The 18,856-nt window shown below is 37.6% G+C and overlaps 2 protein-coding genes across 4 annotated transcripts in view; one reads left to right on the forward strand and one right to left on the reverse strand.

The window, feature by feature from the left end:
- The first annotated feature begins 2,954 nt into the window (after positions 1-2,954).
- On the forward strand, positions 2,955-6,132 carry LOC146470588 (uncharacterized). Its single transcript, XM_085121855.1, has 2 exons — positions 2,955-3,219; positions 4,630-6,132. Exon 2 carries the CDS (start codon positions 4,865-4,867, stop codon positions 5,933-5,935), a length of 1,071 nt encoding a protein of 356 aa, XP_084977981.1. The 5' UTR covers positions 2,955-3,219; positions 4,630-4,864; the 3' UTR covers positions 5,936-6,132.
- An 832-nt stretch (positions 6,133-6,964) lies between these two features.
- Positions 6,965-18,856, reverse strand: part of LOC146470589 (uncharacterized) — a 38,993-nt gene continuing 27,101 nt past the window's right edge. Inside the window, exons 1-8 of one of the 3 annotated variants that reach the window (XM_085121755.1) lie at positions 17,575-17,720; positions 13,485-14,094; positions 12,633-12,727; positions 11,334-11,493; positions 10,872-10,938; positions 9,799-10,073; positions 9,088-9,256; positions 6,965-8,257 (exon numbers count right to left, since the gene is read on the reverse strand). In XM_085121755.1, the coding sequence (XP_084977881.1) occupies positions 8,064-8,257; positions 9,088-9,256; positions 9,799-10,073; positions 10,872-10,938; positions 11,334-11,493; positions 12,633-12,727; positions 13,485-14,066 (1,542 nt within the window). In that variant the 5' untranslated portion in view covers positions 14,067-14,094; positions 17,575-17,720 and the 3' untranslated portion in view covers positions 6,965-8,063. Of the gene's footprint in view, positions 8,258-9,087; positions 9,257-9,798; positions 10,074-10,871; positions 10,939-11,333; positions 11,494-12,632; positions 12,728-13,484; positions 14,095-17,545; positions 17,721-18,856 lie in introns of those variants that run through there. The other 2 variants (XM_085121756.1, XM_085121757.1) reach the window with 2 other exon arrangements.

Below are 18,856 nucleotides of genomic sequence, written 5' to 3' on the forward strand. Positions count from 1 at the left end.
CCTACACCTGTATTGCGCATGAGCGAAAAAAGCACGTACTCGCCGCCTTTTGGAATTAAACACGTTCAATCTGTCCGCTAAGCTTGGTAAGCTTGTTGAGTTAGTCAATATTTTGATAACAAGAATACGAAACACGCAAACTTGCAAGATCCAACTTCTTTCAACAATGGGGACAAAGGACCCGTCAACTGGCAAGATTTCTTAATATTTTCAGTTTGAAACACGTAGGATATGTCATAAAAGCACACCCCTTGATGTCAAGCTTAGAGACCAATATATTACGAATTAAGGTCAAGGTATTAGATAAACTGTAAACTGGATAAAGCTGATCCTTTCGCACTAATACAACCGGCATTTTGGAAAAAGAGCAACTATAGCACTAGAAGCAATGTTTTGTGTGTATATATCGATAAGATTAAGCACTCTTTATAGTATTCGTGAAGTAATGTTTACATTATGTTGATTGCACTCTCTTCTAGTAGTACAAAACGTATTCATGAAATTTTTCCCCCGAGGAAGATGAGATGACAAACGTGTAAAGTAGACACGAGAAATCACAACAGCAGGATTGCTCGATAAGTAAAAGCGCCGGAGAAAAAGAATTAATTAGAAGCAGGCAAACCGAAAAGAAATAACCGTATAGTAGTTATTATTCCTTTTATCATTATTCTGTTATTCTGTTGTTATTCTAAGAGTGTTTTCCTTTATGCGAATCATATCCGAATGGGCGAAATTAAAACGAGAACAGTTCTCTTTGGCGCCGCTGGGCGATGTCATTTGCTTTGACAATGACGAGACAGAACTTTCAATTTCTATGTTTATCCACATATTTATGATATAAAATGTGCAAGTGGCTGGTTAGGTCGATCTAACTTGTTATTAATAAAGAGGGCCAGTGAATTATTTGCCAAGTAAGCCCAGAGTCGAGAGAAAAAAACAAACAAATAGAAGAAAACAAAAATAACTCGTGGAGCTGTTTAAAAAGCACGAGGTTGTCAAGGTTTAAATTTTTTTTTTTGCTTTTTACGTTCCTTTTAGCCTGTGAAATTAAATACGCTGGAATTTTCTTTCTTTGCTTATTGAAAGGAATCATTCTAAACTATACTGAGCGTGCGCAGATTTCTTCCCAGTAACTCAGATTAGTTTGAACAAAGAGAGCAGGTGATGTGAGGTTTGTCTACTCAGTATACAGGCGAGAGAAAAATACCGGTTTCTAATTTCCTCTCGACGTTTACAACTTTTCGTCAATTTGAAATAAATATGGAAAACAGATTATTAAACTTCCTTTTCCGAGTTCAGGGAAATGAAAATTCTAAATGCAGCAATTTAAGCTTACCTGCATGCGAGGCATGCCTATTGTTTGGTGCTGTTCTCACTTTGTGGCCAATTATGTTCAAAGTCAATCAGTGAAGCAATATTATCGAGTATTTGACCAAAGTTGTGTGTAATAATATAGTGAGAAATTCCCTAAAATTGATGGATTATTTGAAAACAACTGACTACTAAATGAAGACCACTAAATGAAGAAAACTAAATAAAGAAAACATTCCGGCTCAAGTAAAAAAGCCCTTAACTAAGTTTACTATTTTTTAAATAAGAAAATATTTCATAGGGATTGGTCCAGTGCGCCACCACCTGTCGATATTGTAATCTTTAATCCATTTTAACGTCGGCTTCACTACTCACCCGGTCTTATCCACGGTCAAACGTGTGTCTGTGTTGTAATGTATGAATGGGAGATACATTTCGGTTTAAAAAACTTAAAACTTTTAAGTAAATCATGACATAATTTAGTGAACTTACAAACTCCTAAAAAAACTCATCAGCCTTGAGTTCTGAAAGTAAAATCATTATCTTTAGTGGACTTTGTTTATTTTTTTTGTGTGTTTGACCGAGATTACTGTGACATCCACCCCTACTTGCTAACCAATTTTTTGATGATCTGTTGATAAATTTTCTTCAAATTATCATCACGTTTTGTTTTATCGTTTCGTCCCACTTAGAGGAAACCTCCACTTTCGAAAAAAAAAAGTAACGTTACATTAAGCTTGCTGGAAAGGCCATTTTATTTCAAACTTCCTTGGAAAAAATGGACATAATATTTTTGTGTCGGTCATATCGCCTATTTTCACTTTCAAAATTTCCCGCGCGCCGCCATTTTGGATTTCATAACGTCATACATTTGCCAGTGTAGAACTTCTGCTTCCAAAGGATAGGAGCAAACATGTGCTGTCATAAATCAAAAATGGTGGCGCGCGGAAAACTTGAATTGAAGCGAAAATAGCCGGTAATCACATCTATTTGTTTTGGAACTCATACATTATTTCCAACAAATTATTGTCAATTTCAGTTGTTATAGAAGAGGTTCCTTTTAACGTACTTCATTGTCTCAAAGTCAGATTCGTTGAACCTCTAAGTGAAGCTTTGTCGACACTGTCAACAAAAGGAGTTTTTGTTCTATAACCATTAAGGGAAAAGGGTCATGCTAAATTAACATTACAGTGGCCATTTTACCCTTAGAATTTCAACAGATCTAATTAACATTTAACGCAATTTAAGAACCAACTACAGTTAATCTGCTGGAGCTAGGCTGTGGTTTGTTTCATCGGCATCAAGAACGCAAAGGAGACATACGAACGGTAGATATTTTAGTTAATACGGTAATTTGACAAACTTGATTAGCCAACAGAAACTTTTCCTCGCATAATACGCCACCTGGCGATTTCAATTTCAATCTGGCCTTGTGTGTCATTTAGGCAAGTAACTTTTGTCTGTGTTAAGAAAGCTGCAGTACTCGTCGTTTTTCAAGGTATCATTCTAAAAGGTTTTTCCATTTTACAATTTTAATAATTCTCAGACAACATTTTTTGTCAAATCAATATTTAAAAGTCATTGGGCGTTGCCTGATCGAAGGGTTTTTTTGCTTTCCATTTATAAAATGTTTGAACTGTTAATGTTGTCGCTGACGCTCGCGGGATGTGAATAATTGTCTTTGTGTTTGATGTTTTGAAATTTTCTCAACTTTCATTGGCCAGCCTCCGGCGCATGTGTTGGTGCCTCGATTAAAAAAAGGCTGAAATTCAGGCGGCATTTATTAAGGTGACAACACCTGACTGTATGCTACACCCAGAATAATGTATCCTCATTTTGACCAATTTTTAAGGAATAAGCTAAGGGTTTGGCGAGCTTCGATTGAATATACGAAAGCCCTGTTTAAGGGTAAGTTCGTTGATGTACAATTCACAATAGGAGTGTACGATTTAGACTGATTTTAGTTCAGTATTTAGGAAAAGCTTATTTGATGTTTGATAGCAGCTATTCACCCCCTTATTGTGGTGTAGAATCATACTTCATTCACAAATGTAGCCAGAATTTGGATTTTTCCCTATTCTAAATGAAAAGATTTGAGAAACGGACTGTTGTTATTATCAATTGAAATCGAAACGTGTGCTGATTCAAAGCTCAATAGTCAACTTCGCAGGAAATCAAATTTCACTCAAACCATTAACCATGATAAAACGAATTTGTGTTTTTAATTTTTGTCATCGAGCTGTTTTTGTGTAATTAATATTTGACCTTAATGGACAGAAGTGATTATCTTACGTCGTTAAATTTGTCTTTCATACAAGAACTATGAAGTTGCCGAAAAGAGAGGACGTCGTTTCATTTGTGCATCAAAACCTAGGCAAAGTGTTTTTTATCTTAATTTTTCAGGAGTGTCATTCATGCAAATTTACTTTACGCGCGGATAAATTTACACTCATAAATTGTAGTTTGTAACAGTGAACAATTTCGCCTTGTATTAAGGCAGACTACTTGTCTGTGCAGAATAATCTATTGCATGATTTCACGCCCTTTAGGACTTAGTAATTATGAATATTAAAGTTGTTTTTTGTTTTACATTTATAAATATTATTTTCATCAGCAAATTACACCGCTTATGAAACCGAAGTCATTTAAAGAAACTTCCTGTTTGCTCAGGGCGAGGTTAGATAGACAAAAACTCCCTTTTTATTTACATAAGGGAAAAGCGGATCTTTTTTGTAATATATACATGTATATACGTATATTTTGTCCATGAGATGTGACTGCCCTCCCCTGCGCCAATGGACAGCGTATATCAAATAAAAAAGATAGCGCGCGCAAGCTACTGTAATTCCGTAAATTCGTAGGAGGAAACAATTAATTTCATCCCAAAAGGTAACTTAAGGGAAGAACACAGGTGCTGCGTTTTACGCCTTTATTTGGAAGTCAGAGAAATGTCCATTAGCAAGATCCTGACATTCTACTGATTTCTACTCTCCGTTGATAAAAGAACTTACACGATGAAAGCAAATTCATCAAATATACTGCCATCCAAGCGGCCTACTGGCTTTCGAAACAAAGAGGTGTTTTGTATTAATAGTTCGGGCGCATTTAAGTACCTTGTCTATTAGCAATAACCAAATAATTAACTTGGTAGTCATAGCAGCGATTGTTTATATCAGTTGGAGATTAAACAATCTCAATGATAGACTTCTAATAGCACTCTTGGGAATGACAGAGTTAACATTTCAAAGCACTTTAATGATGTTTGTAGTAATGATATTGTCATTTCTCCTCTTCTGACTGTTGCGTTTACTAATGCAGGTGGGTGTTTTGAGCTGACACCAAATCAAGATATTAAAATTTTACGTGGCTCTCAACGTTGACACAGAAAAAAAGAAGCGATAAAAGTTGCGTCTTCTTTGTGGTTTTAGACAAAAAACGGAGCCAAGTCTATTAAAACGTCAAAATTCAGGAAAAGGATTACTACTTGCAGAAACAGCGTGCAAATCAAATTGAAGGACATTCTAAATATAACTTGTTTGTCCTAGAAGAAAGAATGTCCAACTTTACTTCGTCCAATGTTTCGTTGGAACAGGTGGCCTCCAGAGCAAATGCATCTCTTGGTCAAGCGGATCATAATTATACGCCATACCTGACAACGCTTTACATATCCGCCTTCCTTTATACGCTCCTGTCTCCCATCACAGTGACAAGCAATGGTCTTCTTCTGGTGGCAATATATAGAGATCCATTCAAATGCTTCCGCACCCCAGTCACATTTTTCATTATCAGCCTGGCCATTGTGGATCTGCTTACTGGCTTAATCGTGGAGCCATTGTTCGCCGTCTTCTACTTCGCCTGTTATTCCAAACAAACTATCTTTCTTGGTAAACATTTTGAGCTCCTTTTCAAAATAGGAACGTTTTTCTCTCTCTTCTTAATAAGCTCATCGTTCCTTCTAGTACTGGCCTTGACAACAACTCAGTACATCGCCATTACCTTCCCTCACAAGTACAGAATATTCTTCACCAAGAAACGCGTTGTGGTCTCCGTGGTGGGCTCTTTTGCTTACTTCATCATTTTCAGCTCCTTGCAGTTTACAAAAATTCCCACGGATATATTCCTTAAGGTCAATCTGCACCTCCACCCCACTGTTGTAGGGTTTCTGCTTACGGTGGCTCACATATGTCTCTTCAAATCTTTCCGTAAATTCGTCAAACGGTCCAATACCCTTAGACGCCCTACAATGGCGCATCAGTCGACCCATCTCTATCATCCTGCAGGAAACGGGAGCAAGAGCGAGGCAAGGCACCAGAAACATCTCACCGTGGTGGCTCTTCTCTTATCCGCGCTGTTACTGTTGTGCTCCATCCCGCACATCGTTACATTCTACATCTTCTTCTACACCGAGGAAAGGTCAAACACATTTCTCCTTAATATCAATATTGCACTTCGCGTTAGCGACATGGTCTTGTTTATCAAGGTTGCCTTGGATGCATACATTTATGCGTGGAGGCATCCCAAGTATAGAAATGCACTTAAGGGCACCATTTTCTGCTACATGAAAGACTTGAAACAGGGAGACACTGTGCAAGAACTGGTAGACACTGCATCGACTAAAATCTAATTTGGGCAGAACAAAGAACATATTAGCGAGGCTTTAAGCAAAGATGTTTCCCCCTAAGTACGGTTCGAACCTGAAACCCCGTTAAGAAACTGTAAGGATTTGTCCCAACTTTCGAGAACTCAGTTCACAAACCTGCACCCTAGTCAAACACACTAGGAACACAGACTAATACTGCGGAGCAAACGAATCTCTAACCCAGGTACCAGGCCCGTAGCAGGGGGAGGGGCGGGGGGAGGGGGGCTTGAGCCCCCCCCAGAATTTTTGGAAGTTAAAAAACAATGTGCAAAAAAATGATAATTAAAACAGATTAATGTGCACTGATCAATCAGTCATTCAATAATTTGTTTACTACCTGTTTCTTTCGCTAACAGTTTGTTTTTATATACAACTACAACGAAGGCACTCCTACCTTGTAAATCGGAAATAACAACCAAAGTGAATCAAAATCAACCAATCTCAAACCGTGAAAGCTGTTGAAATAAACTACTTGTTTTTAAAGACATCCGCTCATTGATAGCAATATAAATGCCCTTAGTTTATAACAATTTAGTATTCCCGCGTTGTCGTAAGCCACACAAATATGTCCTCTCAATAGCAAAGTTTTCCTGCAATCGGATTCTCACTGCTCGATTCCAAATTTAAAAAGAGAAAGAAAAAATTTTTTTCCTCGTTTGTTTACGTCCTCCTTCAAACGTGAAATTAGGAAATTTCACGTGGTAGTCCGCGTGAAAAAAAAACAGCAAAGAAATGTACCAAAAAGTGTGACGCAGGTGCAAAGTTATTAATTTGCTTACTAAATCTACTGCTTTTTTATGTTCTCGTTGCATCTTAAACTCCCTAATCTGTCTGTTTTTTGGGGGTGACGGGCCAGGGGGGGGGGGGGGGGGGAAGAGTAGTTTTGTTTAACCATTTTGCTCGGCCCCCCTAGTTACTTTAGCCTTGCTACGGGCCTGGGTACACTAATGCCTTGATGGTCTTTTCTCTCTCGTTGACCGAAAAAAGGCCATTTATATGCTTTTCTTCATTTCGGTATCTGCAGTATGATGTACATCCAAAATCAAGCCCGGTTCACAGAGGTAGTTGCCAGAATACATTTGGTGTTGCTATGCTATCTCTCTATGAGCTACTTCTTCCCGAACAACTTTTAAAGGACATGTCATGCTTCTGACCTACTTCATTCAGGTTTTAAGTGCATCCCAACAGTTTTAGCCAACTTTGTAGCTGGTCAGAGTGCTCCCGATACGACAAATTACGTCATAATGGTGGTTCGTAATAATTAGATCCTTCAAAGCTACAAGTTGAAAGGGACAGAAAAACAGTAATGCATTCTGATAGCTTTTATATTACCTTTGATAGTAGAAAATGTTTTGTGTTCAGCTAGTAAGCTTAATATCAGGAGCGGGCTAGGGATCTATAAGCCTTGCAAATGACGAGGACCAGAAAATATGCTAGTGGGTGAACTGGTATGACCGATTAGGTATTTTCCGCAATTTTAAAACTAGGGCAAACGTCTGTAGATCAATGAATATTTATTCTTCTTAGAACTCTTTCAGTGCCATTCATGATCTGAGTGTGGTGGTGGATAAAGTATAAAACTTACAAATTACTGATACCTGTCAACCTGTTGTATTGTAATGATAATGTTAGCAAGTTGAATGCAATTTATTTTTGCATGTCTTTCCGATTTTATCTAGTGATCTGTAGTCGATTTCACGGCAATGTGAAGGGGTCTGTTTTCCTCAAAACACCACTCGAGGAGAGTTGTCAGGCCCAAGAAGTATTGATCAGATCCAAGTTTTCACGGATTGACGGCTGGCACAAACTAGCTTACTGTGATTCTCAGTTATAATCTTGTCAATTTTTTTGCAAAGATTTATCTTTAAAAAGAGAATATTGTTCGTGTCTGTCAATTTAAATCTTAAACGGAAGTCATCATGATATTAAAGTGAAAAGTGTATCACCGTGTATCGTTGAAGAGGTACACTGTTGCAATCCAGTATGGTGGTTGTTTAAAACACAACGGACTATAGTTAACGTTTTTCGTCCAAATACTTCCTCTGCAATGCAGTGAAAAAACGATTCCTGTTTGGATCTTCCCACCAAGAAACAGAATAGAACAGCTTTCATTCTAGGAAATGCTGGAATGAACCTCAGTTAGCTTGAGGCTGTTGTCCGTTGGCTGTTGTTTGTTTCTGCTTGAAAGGCTTTCTTTCATAGTCTGAACTTGAGAGGAGAGTTTCTCTAGATTCTGTTCCAGGCTATCGAGCTGTCTCAATGTGATGTTAAGATGAAGGGTACTTACATCAGACACTCTATTATCACCTGAAAAACAGAGAGTTGTTCATTGTTTCAAAAACGTATAAATAATTCATAAGTCCATTGGCCTATCAAATGGTCGATAAAACATCACGTGTAGTGGTTTTAAAACCCGATAAAACCTCGTCCTTATTTGTTTGCGATGTTTAATGTTTTTCTCGTATGCTAATTTCCAACGTTCACAAAAGCATTATTGGTAAGAACTCTCTTGACACACGCTTTTCCAGGAATGTTTTTGAAGCCGTTCAAAAAACTCGCAGCACGTGTTTTATCGGGTCTAAAACCACTCGGCTGCGCCTCGTGGTTTTAAATCCCGATAAAACACTGCTGCTCGTGTTTTAAACAGAACTATACCGTCCTGAGGTGGGAGTACGTTGTTACCAAAAATGTTAAAAAAGTTTTACTACATAAACTTTCGGCAGTTATCATCTCTAAGGAAACAATGAAAGATGAAAGTTTCAACAAATTCTCCAAATTGGCGAAAATCTTATGCCAGGAAATACATCCCTTGGAAAATGGGGAAAATGCTCTCAGCAACGTAGTAGTTGTTTTTCAATGAGTAATGATGTGCTAGCACAGTGATGATGTGCTAGAAGAGCTAATGTTATCCATTCCTTGCACATCACGAAATGTTGCTCAAGCAAAGGCAGAATCCTGTCTCACTTCCTGACATACTATGAAACAGAAACATTAACGTAGACGTGTCTCTTTTCGTGCATTGTCGGTTTCCAGCAATCTTATTTTTTGCTATCCAAGTCTTTTGCACGTACTTGGTGCCTCCTTCTAAATTAAATGAATTGAGTTCTTGATTTCGCCTGGAAAGAAAAAATACTTACGTAAAGTTGGTTCACAGGGCCATTTCCCCGATTTCTTGACAAAAAACTCGAGTAAGACCCCAAGTATGAAAAGACCAAGAAAGACACCCAAAACGGCGAGAAGTAAAATTTCTGTGTGTTTGGCACTCCCTGCCAGTATACCTTCTGTATCCACTGATGGTTTGAAAACCTGGGGGAAAAATAACGTGATTATCGTAAAAATACCCTGTTGCATTAGAGATTGTGTTGTATATTCTCCAGGTACTCCGTTTTACCTCCCTCCACATAAACTAATATTCCCAAATTCCAATTCGACCTGGAAACAGTGGATGAAAGAGCCACTCTGTGGAAGCGACTGAAACTCCCATTTACCAGCCATTTGCATTTACTGAAATTCCCATTTACCATCCGGTAATGAGGCATACATCTGAAGTATGTATATAACAAATCTGACCGAATATTTCCTTCCCTAAACCGTCTGAGTTTTTTTTGCACAAAAATACACATTTTTTTATATCTTCAACTGATAAGTGACGATATACAGTGTTACTCTATGGAGTTGTGTTTAAAGCTATTTGGAACTCAAAAAACGATAACAAAATTAAAGCGATTACTACTGCAGTAGATATTGGGTTACTGAGAGTATTTGTCCTTCAAAGGGTGATGACATATATGTGTATTGAAAATGGCATGATCATAAAATGAAACAAACAGACAAACAACAGCAAGTACCTTCAAAGGTTTAGTATAGCGTTTGATAAGTGAACCAATTAAGGGATGTTCCAGGCGCCGTCTGAAGCAATTGTTTTTCTTCAAAAATGTGCACGCTGTATTTATCTTAAGCGCCATTTTGTATGAGATCTCCGCCTGAACAGCATGGAACACTCGCAAGTTGTCATCATTGACTTTATCGTTGAAATAGTAATAAGCGTGGAGCCTCTCCATAAAGATGCCTTCTACGTCATCGTTGAACAGGGCGTCATCTAAATCGTTAATTTCCCTGTAAACTGCGAAAAAAAGAAACATATACACAGATATATACATATACACAGATCAATTCGAAGTTAACTCAAACCAAGGAAAACCACTGAAATACAAGTTTTAAGTTGCATGTATTGCGGAACCTCGTTAACCCAAAGAGCCAATATAGGAAATAAGCGAGATCGACATAACCCGCTCAGCAGGATGTATAAAATCGAGGCCACTTTCAACCAATAGGTTCCTTTCAAAACATAAAAATTCAACTTGATATCGAGGTCCAGAGGATACAAACAATAGAAATGAATACACATAATTATCTAATTTCTTTTGTTTGTGTCCTCTTGGCTTCATTGTTAAGCCGAATTTTAATATATTGATGTAAAAGAAACCTTTTAAACATGCCCGTTTGCTTAATTCACTCACGGTCGTATCGTATGTAAGCGTCACAGTTACGGTGTGTGAATGCTTAGAAAAAAGGACTTGTATGGGAAAAGGTACTTGAGGGAACAACTACTTCTCTCTGGTGTTCTTCAAGATGAATCCCACAATTTTAATTCAAAATACGGAAAACGGTGGGGGTTGTACATTTGACCACAATACTTTGTGAGCTAAACACAAAGTTTGGGGGAAATTCGTCCCTGTACTAGCATCGTCATATATACTGAGTTTGAAGTTTTATAACTTGGCTGCTGAGGGCATATTCAGTTTTCATAGGTCTTTGCGAGGTGCCTGAATATCCGTCAGAAAAAAAGATGTAAAGTTGTGTAACAACGACAACAAGCCAAAAGAAAACTGAAATAACTTATTTTAAACATGACACTCACCAATGGGGTTTGCTCCAAGGTAACTTGCTTCAGCCTGAGCCTCGCTGTCTCGCAACAGTACACCGACCTACAAAAGACGTTCTAGCTAAATATCAGGGGGATACAGTAAGTTCCCCCTTTTGCTCCTGCGCGCGCATGCGCTCTGTGCATCTCGGGATGGTCCGAGAAGCTTTGACTTCTTAAGGTATTTTTGCGCTTTTTATGACTAGGTGTAAAAACAAATTCCATGACATTCACCTATTTTATCTTAAAGGCTAGAACTGTAACCCTGATCACGTTTGAATGTAACCTAGGCAATAGAAATGTGAAATAAATCTATGGATGGCAGTTTTGTTCTTATGATTTCTTGTCGTCTTATGATTATACGCGGACATACTCCTCGAGGCGAGCGGCAGCTTCATTTCTCCGTATCAATATAACCTTCCCTCACGTTTTTCCCTTAAGCGTCGTGATGAGACTTACTTCCATTCCTTCCAAAGCGTTAATGAATTCTGGTGTGGAGCTGTGCTGCAGAGCGGATGTTACAGTAGCAATAAACATGGTGGTAACAATCAAACCAAGCAGAATCCATAGCACACCAAACAGGCGGCCAATGAACGATCTCGGAGTCTTATCCCCATATCTGCACACGATAAATGGAAACTGTTTGCTTAGCAAATAGACTGTGAACAGTATTGGGTTTTGAGTGAACAAACTGAACATCGTATTTACATTCATCGCCCCAACTTTTAAAATCATGACATTTACCCAGACTGCACCCTTAAATCCTATTTCTCATGATTAAACCCCACACGCTCTTTTCCTGGGTGTTCCTCAGATCCTGAAAGCTTTGTCTTCTGGAGTATTAGCGTTCATGGTAAGGTCACCCATAGTGGTGAGGTCAAAGGGGAGGAACCAAACTGATGACAATTCGGACTTCCCGGCGACAGGTCATGTAGGAGGAGGATGGATTCGTATGTTAGGTTGGAGATTAACCGCGATCAAACGTAGAAAATAAGACACGTTCGCTAAAGATAAGATTTGTAATTTGAGAGTTCAAAGATGATAAGATTTTTCTGAGTCTGTGAATTTGCTAAATTATTTTACGATTTACTTCAAAAAAGTCTTTTTCAAAGTGTAATATATACTAGTTATGCAATGTTTTCGAGTGGTATACCGTGAAATATCCCACGAGTGACAAAGGCTCGTGTGTCTGCTAAGAAATATCAAGTTACAAGTGGGATATTCGCGGTATACCATAAGTATAATTTATCCCATGCCACTCGGGTACTGCTCATTAAATGTATAAAGCCTTTCAACAAAAAGTAAGAAGTATTCAAGAAAAACTCATTGACAAACTAGTAGGCCGCGAGGAACGCCGGGATTTTTTCGTGGAAAACTACCCGTTGCATACCGCAGAATATGCAACGGGTTTCTAGCTTTCTGATTGGCTGTATTCTCTGTGGCATGGGATAAATGTGGAGACTGGCCGGCACTACGTTTTTGTTTCTGTTTGATTGTGTGATATCCGGAAAACCTGGTTCCTGAAACGATTTAGTGAACCCACAGACTCACAACAAACTTATCAGCTTGGAGCTCTCAAAGCCAAATCCTTGTTTTTAACGTTTGACCGTTGTTAAGGTGGAAGCAATTAGTCTCTCTCCACAAGGCTAGTTGTTCCTGAATCGAACTTAAGCACGTATATAATATACTATTTGCCAAAGAGGAGAAGGACTACAGTTTTTGTTTGGTCCCGTGATAAATAATTGATCTTTTTCCTACCCAACAGTGGTCATACTGATAAAAGCCCACCAGAGGCCTTCGTAAGAACCTCTTATAAAGGACAAAGGAAAGTCTTCGTTTTTCACATGGTACTCCTACAAAGGAAAAAAAACTACATACATAACAACAACAACAACAATTTTTTATGAGAGAAGACTTATTACAATATTAATTACCCACAATTAGCAAGGGCTATTCGAGGTGGGTAGCATTGATAGTTGTTTACATGCTCAAAAGGAAAAGAAAATTTACAGAAAGTTAAATGCAAGCTTGATACGAGTAACAGCGTTTATATCAACATACACCTCCTCCTGATAAGTCTCCAGAATCTTTAAGAGCAATTCATGCAGTTTACGCTTGAAAAGTGTCTTACGTAACTCACGTAATTGAGGAGGAATTTTATTGCAAATTCTCGTTCCAATTCTAGAAAAGGACAGCAGCTGTTGGTTAAGCCTTGAACGTTGGACATGAAAATTACCCGACGCTGAAAATCTAGTGTGTAGTGTACATATGCAGTCACATTTCTTAATGACGTATTTGAAGTCTTCCTTGTGGCTAGCTCGATACAACTTGTTTTGTAGTGATTAGGTGATTTGCACAATTATTCTACCCACGTTTGTTGGATATGAGATTTTGGATATGAGATGATAAATAGCCATTGAAAATAATCAAGAAATTTTGGTGAATTTTGCTGATTTCTCTTTTGCAAGAACAACCAGAATGGTCGCTATTTCTCGGGCATGATGTAATGGCTCATGGTCACTAAGCCAATCAAATCCCTGGAATTGCATTATAACATTATCCAGGTTTTACTAATTAATATGATTTAATTTAGCATCGTCTTGAACTTACCAGTGCCCAAATAAAAATCCCAGCTATTCCGGCTAGGAGAAAGGTCAATACAAATAAAGCCCAAGAATCGAAGAGAGAATGTAACACCAAACTCCTGGCTTTCCTGTTGTAGTTATCGATGCGACCAATGAGAACATAACCAGGCGATTTAACAATGTCGTGGAATGAGTAACCAATGCCTGAAAACGTCAATTGCGTCTCCAGACTTTCTGTAACAGGAAATATGACATCCGCATTAAGAAAAGCTTCCTGAAAGACATTTAAGTCATTGTTTGTGTTGAAGCCGTTCAACATTTCGAGTGTTGGGACGTCGGATTCTGAGTTTTCACAGCAGCCTCTAAAGCTCTCTACAATGTAGTCAAACGCGATACCGTGTGCCCAGACATCACCGCTTTCCTGTTCTGCTATCACATACGGAGGAAATGACAGCATTACTGCAGATACGTTGATCCTCGGACATCCTGTTACTTCATCTTTGCTGATGTCATAAATATCGTCCGGGCATTCGTTGTTTGCAAGTGTGTTATGAGAAATTGTCAGAAAGAGAGGAATGAAGATCATCGCAAGACAGTTGAAGTTCATTGTGATGTTGAAGACGGTTTAAACCAAACTAAGAAAGTAAAGGATATATACTCCTTAGCCATGTAAATCTTCCAAGTAGCTTACTGATATATATCCATCTGATTACCAGTTGTGGCAGTTGTGAGTAGACTAATGCGCGACATCCAGGATAGACAATGTCTCACTTATAACCGGGGGATCGCGGGGAATGCTGGAATTGACTGATACATAGTCTATCTATGTTAGACGAGACTATATGCCAACCTCGTTCTCAGGGGAGGAGAGACCCTGGGCACGAAGTTGCACCATAATCATTTACTGTCCGTTTAATGTGATTTTGTTTGTACTTTTTATTTTGTCGTTATCAGCTATTGTTTCAGGCCCAGTTTCCCCGATAAAGATCCAAGTCGCCACCAGCTTAATTTTCAGGGACGGTTTATTGAATATATATCAGTATTCACCCGAAAAAGAGTGATTTGTTTGTATTTTTTATTTTGTCGTTATCAGCTCAGTTATAATCAAACGTAGACTCGCTTCTATAATGTATCAAGTTTATCATAATAGTTTACCTGATCAACTTACTGCCCTTTTCACAAAACGCAACATTGATAGTAATTATAACCTAAGGCGTATTAATGACTTTCCGTATGTACGGTGTAACAGTGACCCTTGGTAGGAATAGTGCAAGGTACAGAGGGCCCATTGTCTGGAATTTGCTGCCTAAAGCCATCAAGGATGCTTCCTCCCTACAGCTTTTTAAACAAAAACTTAGACAGGCCTCAAGGACATTAGATCGCATTCAATTCGAAAAGGAGGCCTGTGTGATAACATCCAAGCAAACGGATTTTTTATATTTCTAAGTTCTTGAAATTTCTTTTCTTTTTCTTTAGAATTGTACATATATTTAAGCAGTCTTTTTAGTTCCTGGCAGGTCCACACCAGCCTTTGGGTTGCCACAAACCGACCTGCCTTAACAAAAATTATATGTATGTATGTATGTATGTATGTATGTATGTATGTATGTATGTATGTATGTATGTATGTATGTATGTAGCTATTGTTTCAGGCCCAGTTTCCCCTATTACTATCCAAGTCGCCAGCAGCTTTTCAGGCAGCTGTTAATTTCTAGGGTCGCTTTGTTGAATATATCAAGTTCACCCTAAAAGAACAGAGAAAATCGAGCCAACTGAAAAATAAACGAGATATAAAACAAAAAATAATTATTTCTCGTTGAATATTTTGAATTGATGTCGGCTCCCTTCGTGTGAAGCAAAAAGGATCATTTAGTTTGGTTGAAGGGATTTTCAAAAATCAGCAATATACAGAGTATTTTATCCATCCATTTATCACAATCAATAGTGGTGGCTTGATAGCTTGATTGAAGGTGAGATGTCTGTCGCCATGGATAATTTTTTCTTGTTTTAAAAACAGCTCTAAATTAAAGCTGTTTGTTGTGAATTGCTTTCTGTAAAGTCATAATAATCAGCTATGATGATCTATTGTCGATGAAGCCAGCCAGCATTAAATTTCTTTTTCATAGTTTCACCTTTTTCTCATCATTAACCGGCTATATTCTTCATTCCTAAGTGAACTAATTAAAGTTTTTTCTGATCTTGTCTTATCTTATCTTATCTTGTCTTATCTTATCTTATCTTCTATCATTGCTCCTTGAATAATTTGAATTGATGTCGACTCTCTCCATGTTTAGCAAAAAGGATGATGTTTTTATTTATAAGGGATTTTCAGAAATCAGCCATATACAGAGTATGTTATCCATGCATTTATCACAATCAATAGTGCTGGCTCGATTGAAATATGTCAGTCACCATGGATAATTTTTTTGCTTTAAAAATAGTTCTAAATTAAAACTGTTTGTTATGAATTGCTTTCTGTAAAGTCATAATAATCAGCTATGATGATCTATTGCAGATGAAGCCAGTCAGCATTAATTTTTTCTATCATTGTTTCACCTTTCAGTTCCATCATTAACACTATATTCTCCATTTCCAAGTTAACTAAAGTTTTTCTTATTTTGTCTTATCTTGTCTTATCGTATGTAAACTTATCTTAATTATCTTATTTTATTTTATCTTCAAGGTCTTGTCTTGTCTCATTATCTTATCTCATCTTGTCATATTTTTATCATTGTTTTATCTTGTTTTATCTTTCTTCTCTTTTAATCTTATCTTAGTTATTTTATTTTATTTATTCTATCTTATGTTATGTTATGTTATGTTATCTTATGTTATCTCATCTTAGTTTTTCTTGTCTCATTATCTTATCTTATGTTATGTTGTCGGTGTTCAATTCAAATTTGACGGGTGGCTACTAGTAAGAGTGATGGTCAATAAAGAATTGATGACTAGCACTCAAGAATCAACGACTTTCAAAAAGTAAGTTATTTGTTGAATTCTTATTCTCATCCTAGTACAGCACAGGGTTACTTAGCCTGACTTAGAAATAATTGTAGTGTCGTTGCATATAACTGAAAATTCTGAATTGCAGTTGTGTTTTACAATTATTAATATTTATGGTTGCGGTGTGCATTATTATTAAAGATGAGGAAAGAAAATACCGTTCATTTTCCCAACAATGCCTGGGTTTTACAGTGTACAACCTTGGTTTCCTTTGTATGTTTGTTTGCTTGTTTTACTAAAACTACCTCAGTCGTTGAGAGTTATAATTTTGTGGTCGTTGTGAGAGATGTGTTAGTATCAGATACCGAAGATACTTCAGACGTATTTAGAGTTGCTAAATAATTAAGCTCTTACTCGCAGTGCAAAGTGGAGCGACCGGGATCATTTGATGTATTCACACCGAAGGTGGTTCAGACGAACTCCTGCCTTTGTTTAGTGTAACATGTTACAAGAAGAAATAAGTTGGCATGTTTTAATTTGTGACTCCTTACTCCAGTTTAACTCTTGAACGAAACGCAGCGCGCACTACATAATTCCAATATGTTTGTAACTAAGAGACTGTGTCACCGACAAGGAAAACTTCCCATGCAAGATTCAGGGACACAAAACGAGACCGTTTAATGAAAATAACTGAATTGTTCTCTCTTATCAGAGGTCTAGATCGTTTTCTACCCTTTTAAAGGCATATAATAGAGATTGATCTGCTCGGATGCTTTAACTGAAAATTTAAGTCGCAGAGCGTTTTATGGGACTGAATCTTATTCCCCGAATTTATAAGCTGTTGTGGCTAAACGAAAATTCTACATGACCTTATTTCGCATTTTCAATGACATATTTGACTATTCGTAAACGAAAGGAATTAGTTTTAGAGCGTTATGAAATTTTGAGCTGGCATTTTGCCGAAGAAAAAACCTTTTTTTCAATTATTTAGTTTGAAACTTTCACAGCAACAACTAATTAAAAGCGTTTTTGTTTTGATGCAGCGACTGTTGGCTCAACTCTCCTTCAGCACTACTTGAAATGTCAGCGTATTTCTGTGTGCGAGGCAATCAATAAACTGACTGGCAAACTGACAAACATTACCATTTAACGTTATTAAATGTTCCTCCTACCGCCTCTTTTGTTTCTCACTGTAAAAAGGGTTTGCAGCTACAACTCTGGCCCAGAGATGGTTGTTATCATTGAACGGCTACCTACATTGCAGATCATTCAAGTTCTTGTACGGTGACAGGAGATCTCTTCACACTCGGTCGCTAGCTGTCAAGTGACGACTGAAAACAAGACAAACACCTGTCTTTATCAATCAATGTAAATGAGGTACCTTTTAATATTCTCGTCACATTTATTTGTTTTGAAAGTTTTATTAAATTTTTTGAAAAAGGATTTCGAAAAGGCGCATTGAAAACGATTTTGTGGAGAAATATGGCTTCCTGTCAGTGTTATAAAAAACCAAAAAAAAAAAAAAATCAGTTTTCTTACAATGTTGCCTGCCAAAAAGATATTTGCATCAAATATTGGATATTTTAATCTCGAAGAAAAAAAAATCCAGACTTGTTAGTATTAGCACTTCGATATTTAACCTGGATCTTATATTCCACTGGGAGTGAATAGAGGAGTAAGCAGCTGGTTTAATATCTTGCGGGGAGATCCTGCTTAGATGATCTGTGAACTTAAAATTGCAAATAAAACTAACGCGACAGTTCAACCTAGGGCGCGTTCCATTGGCAGTATTCCGGAATAAGAAGGGGTCTATTTAAGAATTGGGTCATTCTTAGCGTGCGTATATCGAGTTATGGATGTACGCGGGAAGTTTGGAGAGCGCGAGAGAAGCGTAAGAGTTGCTCGAGGCGTAGCCGAGAGCAACTCTAGCTTCTTGAGTGCTCTCCAAACTTCCCAAGTGCATCCATTACTCCATATACGCACAGCTAAAAGCATGAACCAGTTCTTTTAATATATATATATTTAGCCAAGCCTAAAAGCGGAGCTCCACAATTCCTTTTAAATAGCATTTATATACATGCTGCTCTGCTTATTGTATAAACGTAATAACGTTACAAATTCTTCATCCTGTCTTGAGTTATATGTAATTATCTTAAGTGCATATAAAGCAAACTTTTTACGCGTCAGCGGAAAAGGTTTTGAACCATAAGCTGTTCTTGTCGATCGTGCGAGATTACATTGCGGAATTCCGATGACGTTCGAGACCATAAAACACTTGTGGTTGAAAAAATTACGCTCTTTCAAATATTTCTCCTGTGGAAACTATTAAGAGCGGTTGTCAGTAACTTTCGAGAATCCGGCGACAGAAGCGAAAATTCGAATTTTTTTTTATTTGCCCCAAAAGACCCTTTTGGTGAACTATTTTCAAAAATAATATTCAAAAGTTCCAGCGAA

Source organism: Pavona decussata, unplaced genomic scaffold, assembly GCF_977016875.1.
Source record: "Pavona decussata unplaced genomic scaffold, jaPavDecu1.1 SCAFFOLD_113, whole genome shotgun sequence".
Taxonomy (NCBI): Eukaryota; Metazoa; Cnidaria; class Anthozoa; order Scleractinia; family Agariciidae; genus Pavona; species Pavona decussata.